Source organism: Rhyacophila brunnea, unplaced genomic scaffold (genome assembly GCF_057557595.1).
Source record: "Rhyacophila brunnea isolate RB1 unplaced genomic scaffold, BYU_Rbru_1.0 scaffold_11, whole genome shotgun sequence".
Taxonomy (NCBI): Eukaryota; Metazoa; Arthropoda; class Insecta; order Trichoptera; family Rhyacophilidae; genus Rhyacophila; species Rhyacophila brunnea.
Genome location: NW_028232763.1, coordinates 19,321,315 through 19,346,057, shown reverse-complemented (window position 1 = coordinate 19,346,057; position 24,743 = coordinate 19,321,315). Strand labels below are relative to the sequence as shown.

Sequence of the window (24,743 nt, the reverse complement as noted above, 5' to 3'; positions counted from 1 at the left end):
ACTATATAAATAATGTCAAACTATAAATACTCAGCTGTCATCTAATATTGTTATTATCAATTTTGAATTGTATATTTCACGGTGTATTACCTATCTTTCAAAAATATCTTCACAATGGCTTGGCGAAGTCATGGTAAAGATAATGCTGATTTAGTGAAAAATTTACGAGGTATTTAGTTTTGTTTAATGTCGTATTATTGTTCATCTTAATCCATTAACCTTCAGTAGAAAATCAGAATATATGTACCTATATCTGGTACCTAATTAAAGATATTCGGCATACATACTGCAAGTCATACTTAATCAATTGCCTTTCATTATATAAGCTTTTAGTAATAATTAAATATTTCTTTATAGCCAATCGCATCATAAGATCTGACCCTGTTGAGAAAACAATGCTAGCGATTGACAGAAGATACTACTGTCCTTCATCACCTTATATGGATGCACCTCAGTCTATTGGGTATGCAGTTACGATAAGTGCCCCTCACATGGTAAGATTATAATACTATTCATTTTTCAAAATATGTATTAAGTACTTAGTGGGTTCTATTTAAACCCAAAAATCTGAACCATATTGTGTTCACAATATCTATTGCTATTCCTAATTTGGTAATTGTGCCGCAGAGGCAGCCATGAGCTTTTATATATATTTTTTTTTACGAAAACAGTTTATTCCATGTAGACAATTATAATAAATACCTTTTTCTGTCGGCGCATCGGCTTTTCGATCCAATAATCGTTAATTGAAAATATGAAATTTTCATTCATTTTGATGCAACATTATCACAAACTAAGATTATATTATGTTAGGTTTAAAAAGAAAGTTGTAAAATCTCATGGCCACTTCTGTGGCACATTTACCCCTAATTTTATGAATAAATTATATCCTAACCATGGCTTGCCTATTCTCAGTTATTATGTCTTATCATTTTGCAAGCTGCAGTCCATGTACAAATTGATATTGGTACTACCTGGTTGACAAATATTGGTTGGGCCAATTATGGTCGCTTTTTCCCATCTACCTCAAATCCCCAGATATTGTAGCAAGACCAGGCGACCAGCAGTTACAGGCCATGAGTCAATCGTGATTGTGAGTTATATTCAGTTACCTCAAGACAGCGGACACGCCTAGGCTTGTTAGAGCTAAGCCGCCGTTAACCACAGAGTGACTTATCCAAAATACATCTGTTCGACCTTCGTTGCGCTAAATCTGATATGGTTTCAGCGAACGTCACGTCTTATCATCCATCCTGAACTTGTCATTATCAGTTATCCCAAAACCGTGAGGGTGGCATTCCGAACCATCCGTTTACCAGTGCAAATTACAGTCCACTGCAAAAAGCGCAACCACATATTTAGACGCGTAAGGTTATATTACAAAATATATATTTGTAAGGCAATGGGGAGTGAAATACCTAGGCGAAATGCAGTCATTAACAAGACATTTCTACCTTTACTAATTCTAGTCTCAAATTTCATGAAAATTCATGATATAAGTACTTACTACATTTTATTATTTATGTACGGCTATTCTATAAAGGTGAAATTTTTCATCTACATAGAATATAATCTCAAAGGTTGTATGGTTTACATTGCTTCCCTAATTTTCCATTCTCATTGAATATGATGCTCCTTCCTACCTGCTTGCGATGACACTGCCAGTAGGGTTAGAAATGATAATTGAAGCACCTAGTTTCAAAAGCCCCTAAAACAGGGGCGGGCAAACTTTTTGGATGGAGGGCCAAATTCAAGAATTCAAAATGAGCGGCGGGCCGCAAGTAAAATACCATTTTTAGATATACACTATTTATTATCACGCAAAATAAACATTACCAAAAAACAAATAAGAAGAATGAAAGTGTTGTACATTTTTTCAAATGTAGGTGTTAATTTTGTAGTTGATATTTTCAAAACTGCTTGTAAATGGGCATCGGAGATATTTGATTGCAAATAATTTTTATTGAGGTTCATGATCGAAAATGTTTGTTCACATATATAGGTTGATCCAAAAAACATTTTTCTTGCATAATCTTTAAGTTGGTCGAATTTGTCTGAATTAAGGGCATTGTAAAATTTGGACATTTCTTCATGACGATATAATTCTCTTAAATCAGTGTCACACCGCAGATCAATAATCTCAAGTTGTAGCTCTGTCAGTACACTATCAATATCTATTGAAAATGGATCGCGTACTATTGCTAAACTTGTCTCAATTTTTCTGAAGTCACCAAATCTTTGTGAAAAATCGTCATTCAGAGCTTTGATTATTTTACCATATTCTTCAAATTTATATTCTGGTATATTCAGCAACTTCAAAGTTGGAAAGTGGTCCACGTTGTTATTTGATATTTGTCGAAGGAATAACTTGAGTTTTAATTGAAATCCATTCAAACTTTTTACCATATCATGGGCATATATTTTTTACCTTGCAACGCAGAGTTAAAAGTATTTAAATGTGTCACGATGTTCAACATAGAAAATAGTGGTTACATAGTGCGAGATGAGACGCAAGGAAGACGTACTGAGATAATATATTTAAACAACAAATTCTTCAAATTTTAATCTATTGTCAATATTTTTTAAAAAATATGTAAAAAAGTTATTCGTAATCAGAAGTACAATTAATGATGGCGGGCCACATGCGGCCCGCAGTTTGCCCTCCCCTGCCCTAAAACGATTTTAGGTAGTTCTGAGAAAAATGATTTTAGTTAGTTTTGAGAAAAAATTATATCTATTAAATCTGTGAATTTTATGTATTTATTTTTTAATTCGTTACATTCTGAAGAGTATTTTGGCTTTCCATTTTAGGGGTATTTGAAAAGCACACCCAACCATTTTAGCGGGTTTTGAATTTTACCCTAATTTTTGATCATATGTATTGACAGTTTTTTTTGCGTTTTTTAAAGTTCAATCTTTGGCCATCATATAGGTAACAAAAATATCCATCTAAATCCATATCCAATTCAAAAATTTTCAAAAACCGTTTTAGGGGCTTTTGAAACTAGGCGCTTCAATTCACACTCACTACATTAGTAATAATTATGTTGCATTATCTAATCAAACCTATTTTTCAGAAGACTTCATTGTTCTAAACTAAAAATAATATTGGCAGATTCTCATAATTGTTTGCCACGATCACCATCAATCGTGAAATGACACTTTAGATCGTTCCCTGGAGTCGTGGTCGAAATAGAATAATTTTTATTACGAACAGTCAATAATACAAAATAACATGCTATTAAATACAATCAGCAACTTGTTACTTGTCTAAATGAAATCTCAAATAGTTTCCTTTGGCATTTAAAGTAACGAGAAAACTGTTTAACGTTGCAACTAAGTTGCCTGATGATATATTTATTTTTATTGCACTAGCAAATGAGCGTGTATTATGAACCAGTCAAATCAAGTGTCAACACGATCGGGTAGTAGTAGGGTGTAATTGCTATTTAATGTCAATGATTGCTCACAACGGTCAACGTAGACTACTATTAGATCTGGTTGAGTCTACTGGTGTAATTATGTTTTTATAATGGGTCACGTTTTTTTTTTTTATATCTATAGTAGTAGGTACCAAACAAAAAGGTTACCTACTATTTTCTTCATAAGTTTCTGGGTATTCTTGCAGAACCTGGTTGGGAAACACTCAATTATCAATTTTATGGGTATATTGACACAGTATTACTAAAAAAATACTAAGGGATGTCTATCATGGCCCCCTCATCCTAAAGCGGGCCCCCAGGCCACGATGTTTGGCGCCCACCCCAATATATCGCTAAGGTTAAGGGCAGTGTAATGTTAAGTGTACCCAAAATGGTATTCCGCGGAATTCCAGGGTTCCGTATCTTTTTGGTATTCTTAAATAAATCCACTTGAATTGTCGGCACTCGGCATCATATTATTATGAAGCACTAATCGCGACCCCCCTTTGTGATAGCCAAGTAACATGTGACCCTTCTATTTATTAGATGAATAGTTATTTTTATTAGTCAGGAAATACACTAAAGATAATTAAGTATAAAATATATTAGTGTAAATTTGTGGTGTGTTTCACTTAACTGGTCGACCTGTTACTCCGGGCCCTCTTAAGCCCGGGCCCCTAGGTTAGAGCCCTGCCAGCCCCACCCTTGCGGGGGCCATGATGTCTATAACAAAGTGGTTAATAAGTAAAATAATATTTTACATGTTTCATTAATCTCAAGCAAGTTCCTCTTCAACTAATCATGATTGAAACCTCAAATAAGGCAGTTGTAATATTTCACATTATATTTCCAGCATGCGCAGGTGCTAGAGAATTTGAAAGATCACCTTTTACCAGGGGAGACAGGCTTGGATGTTGGTTCTGGATCTGGCTATTTAACCGCTTGTATGGCAATAATGGTTGGCGACACTGGAAAGGTGGTCGGAATAGATCATATATCATCACTTATATCTATGGCCACTTCTAACATCAATAAGAACACACCGGAACTCTTAAGTTCAGGAAGAGTTAAACTAGTAGGTTAGATTAAAATAATTTTATAATTCTACATTATTCTAAATATTCTCTATAACATAAACCTTTCTTGCTGTTATTAAAATAATGTAAAGAAAGTACTATAAAATTTGTTTTATTAATACAGTAGAACCTCGATTACCTGGACTAATTGTGGAAGGAGGTAATCTGGATACTGATAACTTCAGTTAACTGAAAAAAATAATAAAACATCTATTTGACTTCCGAATAAACCCTTTTAACAGGAATTTTTGAAAAAATCACTTTTCTTACTGATTATATAAGTAACAATTTATAAGTATATATTTCAAATTCTACATTTTTCTTATAATCATACGCACATGGTTAAAGAAATCTGGATAGTTGAAAATTCGGATAATGGAAGTCGTGATACCAGACGTTCTACTTTGTAATAATATTTATACTACACCAGCAAAATTAATTTTCTCATGATAATGCCATGTTGTTTAATTCCTAATCCTTATCCTTAATATACTAATTAAAACATTTTTTATGTATATAAACTTCTTTTTTAAATGAAGATTTATTGCAGAAGATAACTAATAAAGATTTATTTTAAATACTAGTTGGAGATGGCAGATTAGGATATAGCAACGATGCACCTTATAATGCGATACATGTTGGAGCCGCAGCCGCAGTTATGCCTGATGCAGTAAGTCCGCTTTATCACATCAATCTCATGCTACGAGGGTGGGTCAATAATTCCTTAGAAAAAAGCATTAAAACAGTTTTTATTTTTGTATTTTTTTTTTATTTCTCAACATAATCTCCTTGGAGCTCAATACACTTGGTAAGACGTTTCTCAATTTTTTTTAAACCGTCAGAAAAATAAGTTTTCGGAAGGTCCTCAAAATAAGCATTTGTCCGATCGATGACTTCTTCATTTGAAAAAAAACGTTGTCCACTTAGCCATTTTTTTAAGTTTGGGAAAAGGAAAAAGTCACTGGGGGTTAAATCTGGCGAATACGGTGGGTGGTCGACCAATTCGAACTTCAATTCTTCAATTTTAGCCATTGATCGTAAACATGTGTGAACACGGGCATTGTCCTGATGAAAGAGGATTTTTTTCCTGTTTAAATGAGGCCGTTTTTCTTCAATTTTGTTTTTTAGCTGGTCCAATAAAGATGCATAATAATCCCCTGTTATTGTTTTTCCTTTTTCCAAATAGTCAACGAAAATAATTTCACGTGCATCCCAAAATACAGTAGCCATAACCTTACCAGCTGATTTTACGGTTTTCGCCTTCTTTGGACATGGTTTGCCTTCGCAATCCACTGCTTTGACTGTTCTTTCGTCTCGGGAGTATAGTGGTGTATCCATGTTTCATCCACAGTCACAAAGCGACGAAAAAATTCATCTGGATTGCGTTGCATGAGCGACAACAGGGCTTTAGAGGCCACCACCCTATTGCGTTTATTGTCGACTGTGAGCAAACGCGGCACCCATCTTGCAGAAATATTTTTCATGCCCAATTTGTCATGTAAAATAGAAATGACGCTACCTTTTGAGATCCCTGTAACCTCAATTATCTCACTCAACTTTAATCTTCGGTCACTTAACACCATATCGTGGATTTTATTGATCATTTCTGGTGTAGTCACCTCTACAGGACGTCCTGAGCGTGGTTCATCCTTTGTTGATGTACGACCACGTTTAAATTCATTTAACCAGTTATAAATAGTTGCAAGTGAAGGAGCAGATATGCCGTGAACTAAATCCAACTCATTTTTTATTTCCTTTGCTGTTAACCCTTTTATATTAAAATGTTTAATAACAGATCTAAACTCAATTTTCTCCATTTTCCATTTTTCCATTTTCCACAAGCAAATTTTTTTTTTAAATGTACGAGAAACACACAACAACCCGACCAATCTGATTGAAACTTCGCAGCATACTGAATCGGTAGTGCCGCTGCATGAAAACAAACCGCTTACAGTACTAGTCGCGCCACCTGTCGGCTTTTCTAAGGACTTATTGACCCACCCTCGTAACATTCCAAAATAAGTAACAATTTATAAAGATACTTATTTCTCATAATAGTTTTATTTAAAAATAATTTTATGTACCTACAGTAAATAAAAAATTTCAATATATTTTGTATTTATTATAAGAGTTTGGACGGTGCTTAGTTATATGGGTGATATTTATATTTTTGACACTTACGGTGGCCGCGCGGCTTAAGCGTTGGACTATAAAGTCGTGGGTCCCAGGTTCGAATCCTGGGTTTGGCAAATACACATATTGTTTTTCAATTTGTGTGTCAGGGTATGGACCTAATAGGTTCAGCAAGTGGCTGACATCCATTTCTCGTAAAAAACAAAATCTGTCAATACAGACCTCCACTCTGTGGAGGCCCATATGATCCTATCAGGATCGGACATGGTCTAAAAAAAATTAATATATTATGTATGTAGTAAAATGAAATTTCAGTTTTTCATGCCTGTCAAATTATTTTCTCTCTTTCTGCTACAACCCTGTATGGGTCTTGGCCTCCTAGCGCCTACCTAACTTCATAATAGGCCGATATGAAATAAAGAATTTGATAATCCTTTGAAAAATTTAATTTAGTGATTTGTTTCAAATAGTTTTATTGATATTCATGTAATATATTTTATTTTAGTTGATAGAACAGCTTAAACCAGGTGGCAGATTAATCATCCCTATTGGACCAGAGGGTGGTGACCAACATTTAACACAAGTAATATAATAAGCTATACTATTTATTATAATATAATAATATATTATCCCATCTTTGGCAAAAATCACTTATTATTTTTTCATTGTGTTTTGACCCGGAGCAAGGATCGAATGGGTTGACTTGCAGTGGCGGCTGGTGGTTTCAGAAATTCTTTAAATTAAGGGTACACTTAAAAACCCACCGCATTTGGAGTAGAGATCTATTCGGAGTGGTTTTACAAATAAAAAGTTGCCAGAATTACATAATAATTTAATAATATGATCTTTATAAAAATAAAATCAATGGAAAGAATCGTCCACATTCGACATAAAAATAATTAGAGGCAATGAATAATTATAGTGCTCTTAACTAGCACCCGTCTGTTACCTGCAGATTGTAGGTGGTAAGATTCATATATGTCCCATGTTATTTAATGGGATGTACGTCCTGCACTTCAAGCTATGATACTACCATCGATGAAAGCTTTGCAATAAAAATTAAAACATTAAGTTTTGTAGGCGTAATTCTTAATTTTGTGCTAACTTAATTATTTTATTACTCGCATATATACCCCGTTTACATGTGCATGGATTTACTGCTGACAGTACGTATTATCACGACCATAATGAGAAAATTTAGATATTAATAGTATTAGAGCGCCAAGGATCATGACGGAATGGCTACCCCAACGGAAGAGACCCAGAGGCTGTCCAAGAAGATGGGCTGACGCCGTAGAAGTGGACTGGCTTCATATAGGAAGACCCGGTAACTGGAGAAGTGTGGCGAGAGACCGGAGTGAGTGGAGAGCGGTTGTGGAGGAGGCCAAATCCCACCCCGGGATGTAGCGCCGTGGAAGAAGAAGATAATGAGAAAATGCACGTGTAAACATGTATTATCCTGCAAGTTGCAAGATTGCATGCATGAATCAAAAAAGTTTGGAAGCTTCTGAATTTTCATGTGACGTTGGGATTTGTTTAATGTCTGTGCTTGTGCAGTAGAACCACAGTGGCGAACCTGCTGGAAAAAAACGAACTACACAGTGCAGAGACTTATTTTGAGGTTAACCGATTTTTATGACTGTCAAATAGTACCATAAAATGACAACATCACGTCTCGCTTACTCTTGAAGAATGAGATTGGCGAGACAGTCAGCAATTATACGTATAAACAGTTATTATCGTGATAGTTTAAAATACACACTATTGGTGCAAGTAAATCCATGCATGTGTACAGACGCTATTACTTATAATTCACATTGTGATGACGAATGATAAATACCAAATTGGAGTGATGTTTTATTTGATAAAATTGTGAGGAGTGCGGTGCATTTCGATGGTGTGGAGGCCCATACATTTAGGAATGTGTATAACAATTTACTTTTATCTATTTGTAGGTTGACAAGTTAGCGGATGGTTCGGTGAAATCAAAAAGGCTCATGGGCGTTTGTTATGTACCACTTACTGATAAAAATAAACAGTGGAAAGATTGACGATTAAGATATATAATCTATTTGGCTATTATATTGCTCATTGGTCTCATTATTGTAAGATTAATATATTTTTTCAAATTAATCTTTGTAAGCAATAAATAGTATTCAATATTATGAAAAATAAAATTTAGTGTGCCGAAAAGACAATGTTTTTTAACATGCTATAAATACGTGATAAATTTAATCTTTTCAGTTATTTACTATTTTTAACAACATTCAAATACATATGTAAATGAATACATTATCAAGCTATTGTTTCAATAGATTTGATTGATTTAAAAAAAAAATGTTGGACATGCCAATAATTTCTGCATGGAATATTGCTAACTTTTGATAGGAAGCATAAGTTAAACAATTGTAATATGACGAATTATTTATTATTTTATAATATATTTTGTGATTCTCGTATTAGTTGTTATACTAAAATTTGTGCAGGTATTATTTATATGAAATTTCTCAATAATTGAAATATTATGTGACTATTTAAATATTTATTTTGTCTCTTCAAAATTAATCAGCAACTGGCTGGATAAGAGTTTATCAATAAAAACATTTTTTAAAAAGCATGTTATATAAATTTTATTGTGTTGTGAACAAAAGAATATGGGTTAAAAATGTAACAAAATTAATTCTCCACGGTTATATTATTTGACTTTTCAAAGCAATAAATATATTGTCGAACAAGAACTTCTTGTCCATTGTGAACTAACAATCCCCTTCAATGCAGCTAATCACATCTCCGTTTTCGAATGAGGAACGCCCCCAAATTTATCATTTCATTTTACGCTCCCGTGGTGTACGGCTCTATCAATTTACGTAATTTGTAGCTTTTTATAATACAAATACATATGTCTAACACGATCAGAAGTTAGAATTATTATTAGTAAACTTTTGGTTTATTGCGAAGAAGAAAAGAGTTTCATCTAAAAGGATAACCGATACATTATAAACATGCCTCTAGCATGTGTTGCTGCCATGACAGGTACGTCACTGAGAAGTCTTTTGTATGCGGACCACAGCGATTTCCTGTTATCGCCGATTTCTTGTTGTCGGACAGTAGTACTTATTGTCTATAAAAAAACAGATTGTGATTCTTAAAATAATTATTATCACAGCGACAATGACAAGATTGTCCGGAAGAAATACGTTAAAATTTTTTCCCTCTTATTGGTTTTCCGAATCGATTTCTTTTTATATTCTTGTTATCAATGGTAGAATCGGTCGACTTATGCTGACAATGAAGAATGGTCCATAGCATTTCACCATCTATTTTATTGCACAGTATTTCTTGTATTTCATTCTGTCAAAAAAAATATAAACATTTAAAAGATAAAATGAACTGTGAGACTTCGTAAAAGAAATATTATGACATATTTAAAGTATCAATTTTTCTATGTGAAAAATAGTATATTGAGTAACAAATAGTCAAACCTTTTTTAGTTTGATAAGCTTGTCCATTGATACTCCTTTGTTTAAAATTTGGGCTATATTTTTAGAATTAACTCCCGGTAGTTTAAGGACAAAATCGTGGATCCTTGGATTAAACCTCTCTGCTAATAAACCATCTACAGATGCCTCCTCCCCAAGAGCTATTGCTATCGCCGTATCCGGCTGTGCTCTTCCTTGCTGTTAATGAAAGGAAAATTGGTGGTCACAAATAATAAAGTCATATTATAAATCTATCAATATAAGTTGTTTGTTGAGTTTGCTGCATACTAGTATTTGACAGCTTCTCCTGTATTTTATTACGTGTGTACGTATAACATTCCATAACTATGTTTTGTGTCGTAATTTCTTCCTCGTCTTCGGCCATATCTGCCCCTTAGAGCATATGAAAACCACGTGGCGCCTCCAAGAATCTCTGTCGCTCACCAGTCTTCTTGCATCGGTCCAGGTCATACCAGCACCTCATAGTAATTATAGTTAGTAGTAGGTGATTTAGAGAAACACAAAAACTATCTAGAGTGGACGTATTATGATTAGACAAGTAGAGATTTATATAAATGTTGTGTACTATTTTATTATTCAATTCACAATTTTTATGTAGGTTTATCTCAATTGATCTATGTGCGGTAATGAATGTCTAATTTGCGGTATTCCCTTAAAAGGTTGTGTGTGCATGTACAGCTTAGAGAGAACACTGCTGGTAAGCTGATTATGTTAAGTCCACCTATGGTAAAGATTGAAGTAAAACTATAAAACAACATCTTAACAAAATTGACCTGTAATAGATAATGTGACAAAAGTCATACCTTGAGTTCAAAAAATAGTTCCGCTGTAGCATAAGGGCTAGGAGACCAGATTAACTTTAAGCGGGGAAAATGTAATGTCAGCAATTGAAGTTTCTGTTGCACTTGGGCTCCTGATATATCGTTTGACACGACATAGTGACCCTTGAAAATAAAAATAGCATTACAATTTTTTTTACGAAAAATAAATCAAAGCCGAGTCAAAAACTTGTGGTTTGCCAGTTTAAAAAAATAAATAAATTACACAGTGACTAAAGTAAATTAAATAATATGTATGTATTACAATCCTTTAAAAAATATTAACCTGTAGTTGAAAAGGTCTGTTCTGATCAAACTCTATGAGTAACATCGGCCTTGCGTAGTTTCGACTCATTTGTGTGCATTGTGTGTATAATCGACCGGAATTTAGAGAACCGATCAGATCAGATAGAGACTTTCTCTCAACACAAATTTCAGGAGTCAGAATGTAGTCTCCAATCTAAAAAATAATCTTAGGTAAATTCAGTGAGTTGTTGTGTAAATACAGGGGCACCGCGTCCTTATATCGTCGCTTAAGAAACAACACCGCGGAACTCAATTAATTAAAATTTTCAGGGGCAAACAAAAACCGTCTCAAAAAATTGAAAATTGATACCTTTTAACTTATTTTTTTTTGTGTTTAGTTAAAAAAACATTTTTTTAACTATACACAAAAAAAAATAAGTTAAAAGGTATCAATTTTCAATTTTTTGAGACGGTTTTTGTTTGCCCCTGAAAATTTTAATTAATTGACTTCCGCGGTGTTGTTTCTTAAGCGACGATATGTTATGTGTGCGGTGCACATTGGTAGCCAAATCAAGGGGAAGCAGCAGGCTGTCTCTTAAATTTGTCTCTGCATTGACCGCCGTGATGGTGACGGTAATTTATGATATGTTCTATCTACCAGAACATAGGTTAGTATATAAAAGTAAATATGAAGTCCTATAATATTATTTTGTTTTTCTGACATTAATTGCTCACACCTTTTCATAATTTGTCATTTTACATAATATATAAATGGAGGTAGAGGTAGTGGAAGAGGCCCATGATGACTGAACGGCCTAATGGATCCCGGGTTCGAATCCTGGGTCTGGCAAAATTCACATGTTATTTTTCAATGTGTGTTAGGACCCAGAGTATGGACCTAATAGGTTGAGCAAGTAACTAATCCATTTCTCGTAAAAAAAAAAATCTGTTAATAATTCATCCTCCACTATGTGGAGACCAATATGATTTTCTTAGAATTGGATATGGTTACCAAAATTATTGTTCTTTCACGGTTTTTAATTTTGTGAAACGATACATGATGTGATATGTTTATGTTATAAGTATGCCATGCCAGTCTGAATATAAAATTTTGAATTACTGGAGTGCTAAATGTTAATGATCGATAATTCACAATTACACAGCGTGTGATGTGAGGGAATGTGAATAAATGAGAAAGTTTTTTTATCAGTAGACTATTTTTTCCTTAGGGCGACATTTGTTTCGCACATAAGACAGCTGTACTCCTTACAGCATTGTCCCTGCGTAAATACCTTATTTGTAATATTATACTTACATAATGACACATGATTTAAATGTACGTATGATAAACATTTGTAAATATCTTCAGATAAATTAGTAATTTATTTGTGAAATAATGAGTTTTAATTTGGTTACATAAATTTTATTTAAAAAGCATACTGAAATGTTAAAATGGTACCGTTATAGTAACAGGATCTGTTTCAATGCCCTTTTTGTGCAAAAGAGCTGGCAGATCTGATCGGAATTCTCTCATATCTACAATAATTCGGGGCTTTTCCTTAATTGACACATCGACTTCCTGTCCTCCTGTTAGTAAAATCAGAATGTTCTAGTTAATAATATACAATATACATAATACTGTGGATCATAGAGAAAAATAAATGCAATAACAAAGCCGAGTTTTGAAAACTGAGTTTTTATTGCTTATAACATTGTTGGTACATATATTAATTCATTGCACTGGTGACGAACGGTAATCTACTGGCAACCAAAACATATGGCCATTGAGTGCACAATATAATATGGTTTCTTAGATATAAATTTATTGTGTATATCTATATTTACAGTTATCGCTATTTTTTTTCATCATTTTTGTGTTGGGACAAAATGTATTCATTGGAATGCTTTCTTTTTCGAGTGCAAGTATAAACTTTTTAAGTCATGTTTTTGTAATTTTGCTATTAAAATTATTACAATGCAGTGCAAGGGCCAATGAGTTGGACGAATGTTTAACAACCATTCTTCATATACTCAGTTTCAGAGCGGACATGGCAATTTACTTATTTTTAGGTATACAAAATAGATGATTCTCGCATTTATTTTTTCTATATTTCGACGCAAACTTATATTTTGTTTGCTGAATCAAGATTGAAGATTGAATAAAAAAAAAGAATATTCGCAGAAATAATACATTATCTATCTTTCAAAAGAATTATAATATTTTGGTTTCTACATAAAATATTATAAAAAAATAGTGTCTTGAAACCTTGCTTGTTTCTGTGTTGTTTTGCCTTTATGTGTTTCATTAGAATTTCATAATAATTGTTCAATCCAAGTCAAATACATACTGTATGGTTAGGCTTACCATAATTATGACACTCTAAACCGGGACAGCAAAGTTTTATCATTAAAAGTATGTACAAAAGAAGAATGGAGAAAGTCTGCTGCAGCAGAAATTTTAATTAAGTAAGAATTTTATTTATTTATTGTACCTGTCGTACTTCTCGCTGGAATAAACTTTTTTCAGCACATAATCATTTTTTTAATCGTTCACGCACCGCATCCTTCCCCGCCATCTTATCACATATTATACGGTACTATAGTCAATCATGACAATTTATTATTGACAATCACGGGATATGGCATTTTGTAGAGAGCTAGCTATCCAAATGGGAATGGCTGGAGCAACATTCAACTGAACGCAAAGTGTCTGGCCGCCTATTCAATGCTTGCATTCAGACAGTGCTGCTTTATGGTAGCGAATCATGGCACCTTACGAAGGCTCAGAGCTACCGTATACTGAGCTTCGAATACAGATGTTTGCGACGGATACTGAGTGTGCGGTGGTATGACTAGGAGCAACGAGGAGATAAGAGCGCACCAAGCAGCCTCTCATCACGCTGAGAGTGAAGAGACGACGTTGGACCTGGCTCGGCCACGTGCTGCGGATGTCAGAAGAGAATTTTAACCTGGCTTGCCTGTTCTTCCAGCCAACCGGATTCCGGCGTCCTGGAAGGCCGCTAAATACCATCTATAAAGTGTATACGGCGGAGCTACGGGATGCTGGTTGGACATGGAACGATGCAAGAAGACTGGCGAGCGACAGGGATTCTTGGAGGCACCTCGTGGTGTCCATATGCTCCAACGAAGGGGTGGATATGGCCGAAGGACTAATGTGGACAATCCCGGTCAAACCGGGACGTATGGTAAGCCTATGTATGGTGGATATACATACATTCACATTTACCATACCTTGGATCAGTGTCTTTCATCCTTTCTGAGTGAGCGACACACTTAATGCTAATAAGGATTACACGACACACCACAATTAATTGTTAAATTAAAAAGATTTGCTTAAAATAGCACATTTTCACTTATTAGTTTTCGAAAAAAATTTGCAATACGAAACACTATTAACACCTTGAATGTTATGAACTATGCCCTACTTTCATATAAGTAGCTTCCCTAGTTGTCAATGTATGAAAGCACCATAATAATATAAGGTTTAAATGAATATTTCGTTAAACATTTAATTACCTGCTTTCCGGGTATTTGGTTCAATTGTAAGTGGCTCATCTCTCTGGAGGTTTGTTGGTATTTCAGATTTTCCATCTTGATATGCTGGAATCAGCATTGTCTGAAATATGGATCTAAATATTATTTTAAAATGCAATGCTACGCTCGGCAGCAATTTCAAACATTCTTGGTATTCTCAAATTGGTAATTATAGAAAAATTAATAATCCAGGTTGGCAGAATTGTTTGTAAATGGTAGGGAATTACTGTTCTAAGTGCTAAAGATTTCATTTAGATCGGATCACTTAATACTTACACTCTTTGCTTGGATAAGATGCTCGAAAGATTGTTTTTCTCTTCGTAGAGCAGTTAAATACGCTTGCTCTTCTGTCGTCTGTGAATGCATTAAGAAGTAAACTTTGAGAGGCACAACATTATGCTCTTTGCGAGCTTCGTATAGCTCTATTTGCCTGGTAGCGGTTACATTACTATGATACATGACCACGTATTCCGGTTGTAGAAATCTTAAAGTGTCTTCTAGGCAAATTCCACCCTCATTATTTTTGAATGTACGAATGTATATAAGCGGGTTCTTTGTCTCCAATTGGGTAAGATCCATATTTTCCATCTAAAAGTTATATAGAATAATATTATGTATTTGCTTTTTAAAATTTGAATAATGAATAAATTAGGGAAGAACTATCCAAAAATAAAATCTTATAATACGCACATTGCCTTTATTAAGTGATATTCACTTAATTAGGATAAATGCTAATATTGTCAAGTTGGTAAACTTGATAATTATTTAATTACACCTAATGTGGTTTTATTTTAATTTACCACTGATATAAAATATCTGACAACACAGAACCCATAGCAAACCGACAAACAATAATTAAATATTAATATTATTATGCTATATGTTGGAAATAATTACTAGGTAAATAGTAAAAGACCCTATCTCTTTTTGTGAGTATGTGAGTGAGAATACTGACCCACGATAACATATGCGCGGCATAAGCGTCGGCCTATAGCGTCGTGGGTCCCAGGTTCGAATCCTGGGTCTGGTAGGTACATATATTGTTTTTCAATTTGTGTAAGAGTCAGAGTTTGGACCTAATAGGGATGACAACACCCATTTCTCGTAAAAACAAAATCTGTTAATACAAACCTCCACTCTGTGGAGGCCCATATGATCCTATTAGGACCGGACATGGTCAGAAATAGTAAAAGATCCTATCTCTTTATGTGAGTATGTAACATATTATCGTATTAGAGATAAAACATGTTAAGTGCAATAATAAACTAATGTAGTCAATGTGTTTTATCTCTGACATAAAATATAAGTAAGTCCAAAGCGTTTATTCATTACAGTCTTCATAATCGTATTGCAATCGAAATAGTTATTGAAGAATAAATTAGTATACAAAATGAATGGGTAGGTACCGAAATATTTCATTCAATCTACCTGAGTAAATGATTCGAAAATGCTTTCATTTTTTATGTCATCCAATTTCGGTGGACCATCTTCTATGAGTTTTTCAATGAAAGCTTGTGTCATTGTTAGTGTGAAATTTGGGACATCAATATATTCATCTTCGGTACCATCAATGATAAATTTTTCTAAATCATCCAAATTATTTTGTTCATTACCACCAGATTTTTCAGTAGGATTTTTTTGGTTATTTTTGGCAATTTTGTCATCCAAATGATCTTTTGAGGCAGTGGATGGTAAGGTATCTTTGAATGTTACGTATTCTTTTGATACATTTTTCAAATCTATTTCATATCTCTGCGCTGTTAGATACATATACTTAAGAGTTCCTAAAGTCAAATACTGATTAAGTTGATAGGATGTTCTTGAATCGTCACAGAGGATTAAAATTTTAATTGGATTTGTTCGCTTTTCTGCATTTTTATTTTGGTCAGCTGGAATGTCAACAGTCAATATTTCGCTGAGGTATTTCCACTTTGAACATAATTCTGGTTCAAACTCTAAAAAATATAATGGACATGAAAATAAGCTTACATAGGCAGATAATTTAAGCTATTATAAACTATTATGTTTATAAAATAATACATTTTGCACTATTTTGGTAAAGATAATAAGTACCTTTCTTTGGATTGAAAACACGACTTCTGGAATACTTGAATAACTGTTCAGCTGAATCAAGCAAAATCCACCCGGAATTGATTTTAGCATACTCAGTCGTTCGGTATTTACCTAAGTCAGCATAAAAAGCTATGGGATCTCGATAAATCAAATCACTGAAAATGTAAGAAAATGAAAATACTGTATTGAGATGATACATAGATACTTATATTATCATAATCCGGAAGTTTACAAAGTGTTTGGTTCGGTGCCCTGGGGCACTGCAGAATATTCGAAAATTTTACTAAATCAAGCAATTTTAATCGAATATGCTGTTACTCTTTCACAGTGGTAGATTTGTATGCTTCGATGGCTGTTTTTTTGAGATGATAACAAAATTTACACAGTATACTGCTCTTCTCTTCACAATCCTCACCGATGTCACGTCCCTCTGTTTGCTTAATCTGATAGTAACTGTCTAGTTTGATCTGAAGAATTGAGAAACTGGTGAACATGCACACCTATCCCACTGATTGGTATTTTTTCAAGCTGGCCTGCAAAAATCTGTATACTCTAAGGATGCCGTGTAATGAAAGAGTTTTATAACCACTGTTAGAATAATTGATTTCATAAATATATAATATGAAAAAATAATTACATGATTAGAATACGCAATATTTTTAGATCCTGTATTAAGTCCTTAGTTCTTGTACTCAATTGATGCCATACTGAATCCAGTTGTGATTGCAAAATTTTGTGAAACTTCCTAGTTATGCAATTTTCCACGGTAATTTCCTACAAACAAACAAGACAGAATTGCAATGGAAAGTTTTAATGATACAGTGTAAGTAATATAACATTATAATTAAAACATTGAAATGGAAATCAAGAACTGTTGCATTTTTATCTTTTTCTTTTTTATTTACGGATCGTCTTATGTAGGCGAAGTCGATGCAAACGCGATCGCGACGCTGTTTGAAGTGATATAAAGCGAAACGATGCGAAGCGGCAACGTTGTCTAACGTGGCTTGTCACCTGTCATCATTGCATATTATTCATCATGGGCGGACATAAGATTTTTTTTATTTGAAAACTCATATTTTAAATACAAATTTTTACAGAAATATCTATCTCAAAGAAGTGGAACTAATATTATATATTTAGAAAGATACGTTCATGGAGAATTTCATCATTTATATGAAGATATTCAATGAGTATCTGCCGCGCTCCGCGTTCAGTTCGTGCAAAAATATCAAACCAACTGATCACGTCGCTGAAGCTACGCACCGCTTCGCATCACTCGCCGGGCGTAATCTGCACGTAGGCCACTCATTTGGCACTCCATGTGTTTGATATTTCCGTGCCGTGCCGCATCTCGTTCGCATCGACTTCGCCCGCGTAAGACCCCGCGTTAGAATCCTTATGGAATGGATTAATCAAATACTCACTTGTAAATCCAATGTTCGGTTAATTTTTTTCAATTCCTTCGTTGTATAATTCATAATATCTAGTAAGCATGTTTGTATGAGAGTGGTTTTATTTGTCAAAGGTACATGGAGTTCAATAACATTTGGTTGTTTAGCTTTTAGGCATTCGATCACGACACCATGAAATCTATGGTGTGGAATAAAATAGATTAATCACATATTAAAACAGTACCCAAATTATTGCCATAAATTTATTGTCATGGTATACAGCAGTGGTCGGCAAACCACAGCTCGCGAGCCACATGCGGCTCTTTAGCCCTTGAGTGCGGCTCTGCCACAAATGCCCTCTGCCCTATTTGACATGGTTACAAAGAAGAAGCAAAGAAAAATGGAAGACGAAAACCAATTTAAAGTTGAATGGACAGAGATTTTCGCGTTTATTCAAAACTACTTAAATGGCCCACCGACCTGTATTATTTGTCGGGAAAAATTGGCGCATAACAAGAAGTCAAATTTGGAGAGACACTTTACAACTAAACACGCGTCATTTAGCACTAAATATCCTGTCGGTGTTGCAAGGAAGAATGCTGTTGAGGATCTTTAGAAGATATGTATTTAATTACTGAATACAATCATCCAACAATATTAATATTGCGAGTTTTGTGGTTAGTAAAAGAGATTTCTTAGAGAGGAAATAATCAAGAGTAAATTAAGAAGTCGTCTTATGAGAACCTGGAATCGTGCTTAAAATTAAAAACAATAACATGCAATCCTGACTTCCCAAACTTTCCAAGGAGATGCAAGGACATTATTCACAATGAATGTTTGTCAGTCATTGTCATGATTTAATTGTATGGATACAGTGACGTCCCTAGACAAAATGCCGCCCCTAGGCAGCGTCAAAATGCCGCCCCATTTTTTTTATCATCCTTTCATTACTCCAATATCTAAGAAATGTGTTGTATGAAGCATGGCCCCCGCATCCTGAAGTGGGCCCCCAGGCAAGGATCTTTGGCAGCCCCCCTACCTATCGCTTAGGATAAAGGCAGTGTGACGCTCTACAGTAATGTTTTCCAAATGGTGTACGCGTTAAAACTGATGCGTATATTTAGTGTTTTTTTTTTGTATATTTTAATACACCCATTTGAATTATGGAGTTTTTGAGTATCGCTACACAATTATAAATTGTATTGTACAACCACATAATTTTAAATATTAATATTATTGAATAAAATAGCGCCGCAGGCGAATTTTTTGCTATTAGAGCAAATTTGTGATATGTGTTTATTTCACTTATCGAGCCCGGGACCCAGGCTAGAGCCCTGTCAGCCCCCCCTTGTGGGGGGCATGGTATGGATGGATACATCACTAACAAAATATATACCTACCACTAAGCTGAATCATAAAACATTAAATTTAGATATTAATAAATAAATAAGCGAATAAATATAATATTAGTTAAACACTTACCCAAATCACCAGAGTCTGAGATGCCATTTGGTTGATATGTCTGACACATTTGAGTCGCTTAGAATCATAACTCACATATTCCAAAAATCAAGTTTTGAGATAATCGCTAAAAACCAACAGAGCACTATTTTTTGCAATAAGAAGAACAGTATTGAACTCCCTTGAATATTAATGAGTGAGAGAGTCGAATAACTTTTTTTTTAAAAATATATATACCTAATACTCCTAACGTTGCAGACATACAGCATACTATGAGAAATAGAGCTCCCCGATTGGTTAGGAAGGCGTCAGTGACAAAACTCCATTCTTTGAAATATGCGAGATATTACACCAACAATGAACTTTGTCAACGATTTTCACATGGTTTAAATTGACTTTTAATACTCAACTATTTTTCGGTATATAGATTAATTCATTTAGAATCACTTGGCATATTTAACTAAAAAACGACAAAATTGCAATATGTGAGTTATGACTCCAAGTTTGGTCTGTACCATTTAGTAATACCTATGCAGACGCACGCATTACACCATTTTTTCTATGCTATTATTGTACCCTACAATATGTAAACACAATAATTTTCCTCATTATTTATTTAATATAAACCTATTTTTAATCATAAATACACTACTAATTAATAGTCTCAACACTCAACCGTTGATGATTGAAATAAAATACCCAAATCCACACTATTATCAGCACAAAATATGTTTACAAAAAAATGACTTAAAAGAAGGTATTGTTATTCACAGCACGATAAATACGATATAATCTAGGTAGGTACCTACTAGTGTACATTTTTAATACAATTAGCTGGTACTTAATGTAAATAGTATTATATGCACGAATACTAATTGATTATGACAAATGTCAATGGATTAATAATAATTATGAATATCTATTTTGCAATAGGTACATCCGGCAACTTTTAAATCTCGGGAATGACTGGCAAAAATATTTGGATAAATTAAAAAATACGGAAGTATGTACCTATCTATAAATCTCTACCATAATTTTCCTTGTTTCGTCACTAACGTTGAAATCTATATAGGTAATATTATTTTGTTTCAATACCTATCTACGTCGCTTGTTCGGCGCCACCCATGGCGCGACGGCTTTTGCGCGTATACCTACATAATATCACTGTTATGAAAGGAACTCTTTAATCTGAGTAAATGACATTATATTATTATATTATGACTGATTTATTATGGATTTTTGGTGTTTTACATTTATCATTCATAATGCGTCTACGTGCCAAGAGTAGTAAAAATATTTTTTATAGGCAATTTGTATACGAAACCGAGCAGTCAAAAATAAAACAAAAATTCCTCGCGAAGCGTGGTGACATCATACTAAAATATGTACTCTAGTAAGCACTGGATAAAAAAAAACATCCGGAAAAAAACATCTCCAACGCTCTGGTTATAATATAACTAATTTTGGTAGCTATTTCTATATAATACCAAATAATTCTCCTCGATTTGCCGCCCTTCGAGTATCTGCCGCCCCCAAGCGACGCTCAATCTGCCTACCCCCACGGGACGTCACTGTATGGATACCATACTTACAATTTAATTTTTAAAAATAAATAAGATTGTTATTACGTATGAAATCAAGTTTTGTTAAGTTAATAAACAGTGTATCTACCTATATAATTTAAGTTTAGGAAATTTGGCTCTCAAAAGAAATCTCAATCGATGTACTGTTGATATTTGGCTCTATTGACTAATGAGTTTGCCGACCACTGGTATACAGTAATGTAGATATTAAAGGTATGAAAAATAGAACATTGGAAAGATAGAATCATAAATATAAGAACACATTATAATAGTTACCTTGGCCATAAGAATAACTCCTTGACAAATAAATTCCGCATAACTTTTTCCACTTGAGCAAAACCAAAAGTAAATCGCTCTGACGAATGTGAGAATGCTTTTATGAAACCAATCTGGAACATTTTAAATTTGAATAAATTGATATGAAGAATATTAAACAATCAAATTGAAATTATCTCAGGTCTATGTTCCCTCTATGCAATACTATGTTGCATGTATGCACATAAATAAATTAGGGTGTCTACACTGTAGTCATAGACATAAACTAAGAAAGATTCTGAAAGGTATGCAATACAGTGGAACCCTGATCTACCGTTCAGTATCATTTTCCTCGATCTATCGTCTAAATATTATTGTCCCGTCACAAATATTATCCCGATTGACCGTTTTTGTTGAATATTTTTCATTTCGCTTTCGTAGAATTGTTTATGATACATACAGACCTTTCAGTCGCGTCGCTTTGTTTGCACAGGTCGGTCCGCGCTCAGGCTTGCCTCGCATCTCGTATTACGAATTTTTATAAGTCGCAATTAAAATGCCCCCCATAAAGAAAACTAGAACTCTTGCTGAGAAACTGAAAATAATTCAAGACGTCGAAAAAAATTCAGGAGAAAAACGAGTTTATTTTTATTTTTATATCCCGCATTTATCGTTTATTTTCTAGGGTCCCTTGAAAACCGTAGAATCGGGGTTTCACTGTAATCGAAAACTGTCTAGAATAGATCATTAAACCCATACTTATACAAAGAGGGCTTTATACTGAAAACTAAAAACTGTGCACCAATATAATAACATCTGACATCCATTTCTCATAAAAACAAAATCTGTCAATACAAACCTCCACTCTGTGGAGGCCCATATGATCCTATTAGGATCTGACATGGTCGAGAAAAAAAAATATAATATATTATTTAAATTTTAACTCAATTTAGTTTTCTGCAGCAATTAATTTATCAAATGTGCTCCCATAAAAGTTTTGTGTGTACAAAGCTTAAGCTCAGTCTCCATTTGTTGCTTATTTACATCTTCATCATTATTGTATCCCATCCAGTGATGCCAATGGCAAAGAGATCTTGAAGAGAGACTGTGGAGATCCGACATAAATAGTGTACGCTAAACTTTGTTAGATATACTTATAAGTTTTCATTGAGCTAATAACACAAATGGCAGATGGTGTTGGATAGTTTTTTAAATTCAATTGAGCCTTGCCTAATCCAAACGATAATAGATAAAGTATTCTTCAATCTATAAAATATCTAACAGTATTTAGAAATAGAAAAATATTTTTTATCTATTATGGTTTTCCATATTACAATATCTTTCCCCAATAATTGGCTGTTAACTTAAAAAGAAAACCAAGATGACCGAAAATTAAAATAATCCCCTAATTCTGTATTCGAATGAATGTTACTCTAAGTGCTCAGCCGTAGTGGTTTGGCGGGCGCGGCGCGGCGGCGTCTTGCGAAACTCAAATGTATAACCATGTGTATTCTGCCCCAAAAAAGACACTGTCTACGAACATTTCACACACGGTTATACGTTTGGGTTTCGCAAGACGCCGCCACGCCGCGCCCGCCAAACCACTACGGCCGAGCACTAAGGGAAAATCTGATTTCTGAAATCATAATAATTTATAGAATGAAAGTTACCTTGTTCTTTTGCCGGTAAAGTCTTAACGCAAATGCTTCTTGACAAGATTCTAGAATGCTATGTGCTCTCATCACAACAATCCCAGTGACGTGTTCAACTGGAACCCTATTTTTTAATAAATCAACAACCAATATTCTTGTTGAAACGAAGTATATTCCCCCACTTAGATATGCCTTTTCTCTGTAAGAAATATTAATATGGGTAAGTAGGTACTGTTACACACCCGAATGGTCCCCATTTGGGGATGTCTCTGTGGATCTAGAGAAGCCCGAACCATTATCAAGCCGACACATAATAAGGGTTGATAGAGAAAATAAATAATAATAAAACCGGCAACGCTGTACTTGTTTGGCGCCAAAGTTTAATAACAACTGCAACGCCGCATTTTTGTCCATTGCTTTTAGCGTAAAATTATCGCTTAAAAGCGATGCGAGACCACTGTAGGGCTAAATTATTGCAGCAGCAGGATCGAAAAGCAAACGATCTTGGCGCGCATGCACAGAAGAGAAGGTTAAGCAGCCATTTTAAAAACAGCGAGGAGAATCGATTTACCATCATAACCATAAACATATTCATACCGCGCTCTAAAATAAATTTATAAATATGTAGTCATATAGTAAATAAAAATCGCCATTTTCGACCATTCCGGTGTTATTTGTTCACCTCCCAAGTCCCAAAATATCACAGACGATGACGATAATCAGTATACCGCCAGAAGCAAGAAAAATGCATCTCACGCATTTTGATGGGGGATGGCAGTACCTAGGTAAAAGGAAATTTTTTAATGTTCTAAAACTGGCAATCGATATTCATATCACAATATACCTAACTATTTTTTAAATAAGTGCAATATCAAACCTTTCAGCGGATATGAGGGGTAATACATTTACTTTGAGTTTATTCATGAAATATTTTTCTTCAATATCGGAACTGTTAATAACGAGTACTAAATTCGATGGATCGTTATGAGCACGAAGTAAATTATGTATAACAACATAGTCGTTAAGACCTCTGTAATTGGAAAAAAAACATTTATTTATTATTTATTGGTTCGAATGGAATAATTATAGGTAAATAGAATTAAGGTTAAAAAATATTTACTTAGCGCAAACCATCAACGCGTCATTCTCTACAATGTCAAGAAACATTTTTTTCTCGTATTCAAGCATGGGAATAAGATCACGCTGGATAAGCGGGCAAGATTCATCTTTCTCATCCATTATGCTGTTGATAATGAAAACAAAGCTATCAAAGAATTATATTTTAGGAAAGATTTCAAACGAATCGCCAAAACCAGCTGTCAATGTTGACGTCTATGGTTTTCTGAATGGTCCTATCATAGACTAATATACTTTTATGCTGTGAAATATTATCTATGGCTGTGAATGAGTTCCCAAAAATATTTCATGAATAACATATTTTTAAAAATAGGTACTTAAACACAAAAGCATGTCTTTTTACTGGTTCTCCGCCACCGGCCGCTGTCATCTATCAGTGAGCGCAGTGTTGCCAACCGAACTATAATTATAGTACATTTTGGTTCGCGTACTATTCGA

At 34.2% G+C, this 24,743-nt stretch overlaps 2 protein-coding genes across 3 annotated transcripts; one reads left to right on the top strand and one right to left on the bottom strand.

Annotated features, from left to right (window-relative positions):
* The first annotated feature begins 11 nt into the window (after window positions 1-11).
* Pcmt (Protein-L-isoaspartate (D-aspartate) O-methyltransferase) lies at window positions 12-9,365 on the top strand. Its single transcript, XM_085959762.1, has 6 exons — window positions 12-169; window positions 358-494; window positions 4,276-4,501; window positions 5,083-5,168; window positions 7,137-7,214; window positions 8,587-9,365. Exons 1-6 carry the CDS (start codon window positions 115-117, stop codon window positions 8,680-8,682), a joined length of 678 nt encoding a protein of 225 aa, XP_085815888.1. The 5' UTR covers window positions 12-114; the 3' UTR covers window positions 8,683-9,365.
* mei-9 (DNA repair endonuclease XPF mei-9) lies at window positions 9,079-24,512 on the bottom strand. Of its 2 annotated transcripts, none has more exons than XM_085959753.1 (15): window positions 24,289-24,512; window positions 24,046-24,198; window positions 23,187-23,949; window positions 21,538-21,650; window positions 18,251-18,416; window positions 17,461-17,597; window positions 16,824-16,978; window positions 16,179-16,705; window positions 15,027-15,338; window positions 14,733-14,832; window positions 12,655-12,782; window positions 11,236-11,409; window positions 10,935-11,075; window positions 10,114-10,308; window positions 9,079-9,982 (listed from the first exon to the last, which is right to left on the bottom strand). In XM_085959753.1, exons 3-15 carry the CDS (start codon window positions 23,256-23,258, stop codon window positions 9,830-9,832), a joined length of 2,373 nt encoding a protein of 790 aa, XP_085815879.1. In that variant the 5' UTR covers window positions 23,259-23,949; window positions 24,046-24,198; window positions 24,289-24,512; the 3' UTR covers window positions 9,079-9,829. The 2 variants fall into 2 exon arrangements, with proteins under 2 accessions (XP_085815879.1, XP_085815872.1); XM_085959746.1 differs by having other exon boundaries at window positions 23,187-23,367.
* Between the last annotated feature and the right edge of the window lie 231 nt (window positions 24,513-24,743).

What these genes read in the sequence shown, in the direction of transcription:
- Pcmt (XM_085959762.1), top strand. Translation starts at nt 115, where the DNA reads ATGGCTTGGCGAAGTCATGGTAAAGATAATGCTGATTTAGTGAAAAAT. An exon ending in AGGAAGAGTTAAACTAGTAG is followed by an intron (nt 4,502 to 5,082) that starts GTTAGATTAAAA and finishes TTTAAATACTAG; the next exon opens with TTGGAGATGGCAGATTAGGA. An exon ending in GTGACCAACATTTAACACAA is followed by an intron (nt 7,215 to 8,586) that starts GTAATATAATAA and finishes ATCTATTTGTAG; the next exon opens with GTTGACAAGTTAGCGGATGG.
- mei-9 (XM_085959746.1), bottom strand. Translation starts at nt 24,407, where the DNA reads ATGGATGAGAAAGATGAATCTTGCCCGCTTATCCAGCGTGATCTTATT. An exon ending in TTTACCGGCAAAAGAACAAG is followed by an intron (nt 21,651 to 23,186) that starts GTAACTTTCATT and finishes AAAATGTTCCAG; the next exon opens with ATTGGTTTCATAAAAGCATT. An exon ending in CAGATCCTGTTACTATAACG is followed by an intron (nt 11,410 to 12,654) that starts GTACCATTTTAA and finishes ATTATTTTTTAG; the next exon opens with ATTGGAGACTACATTCTGAC.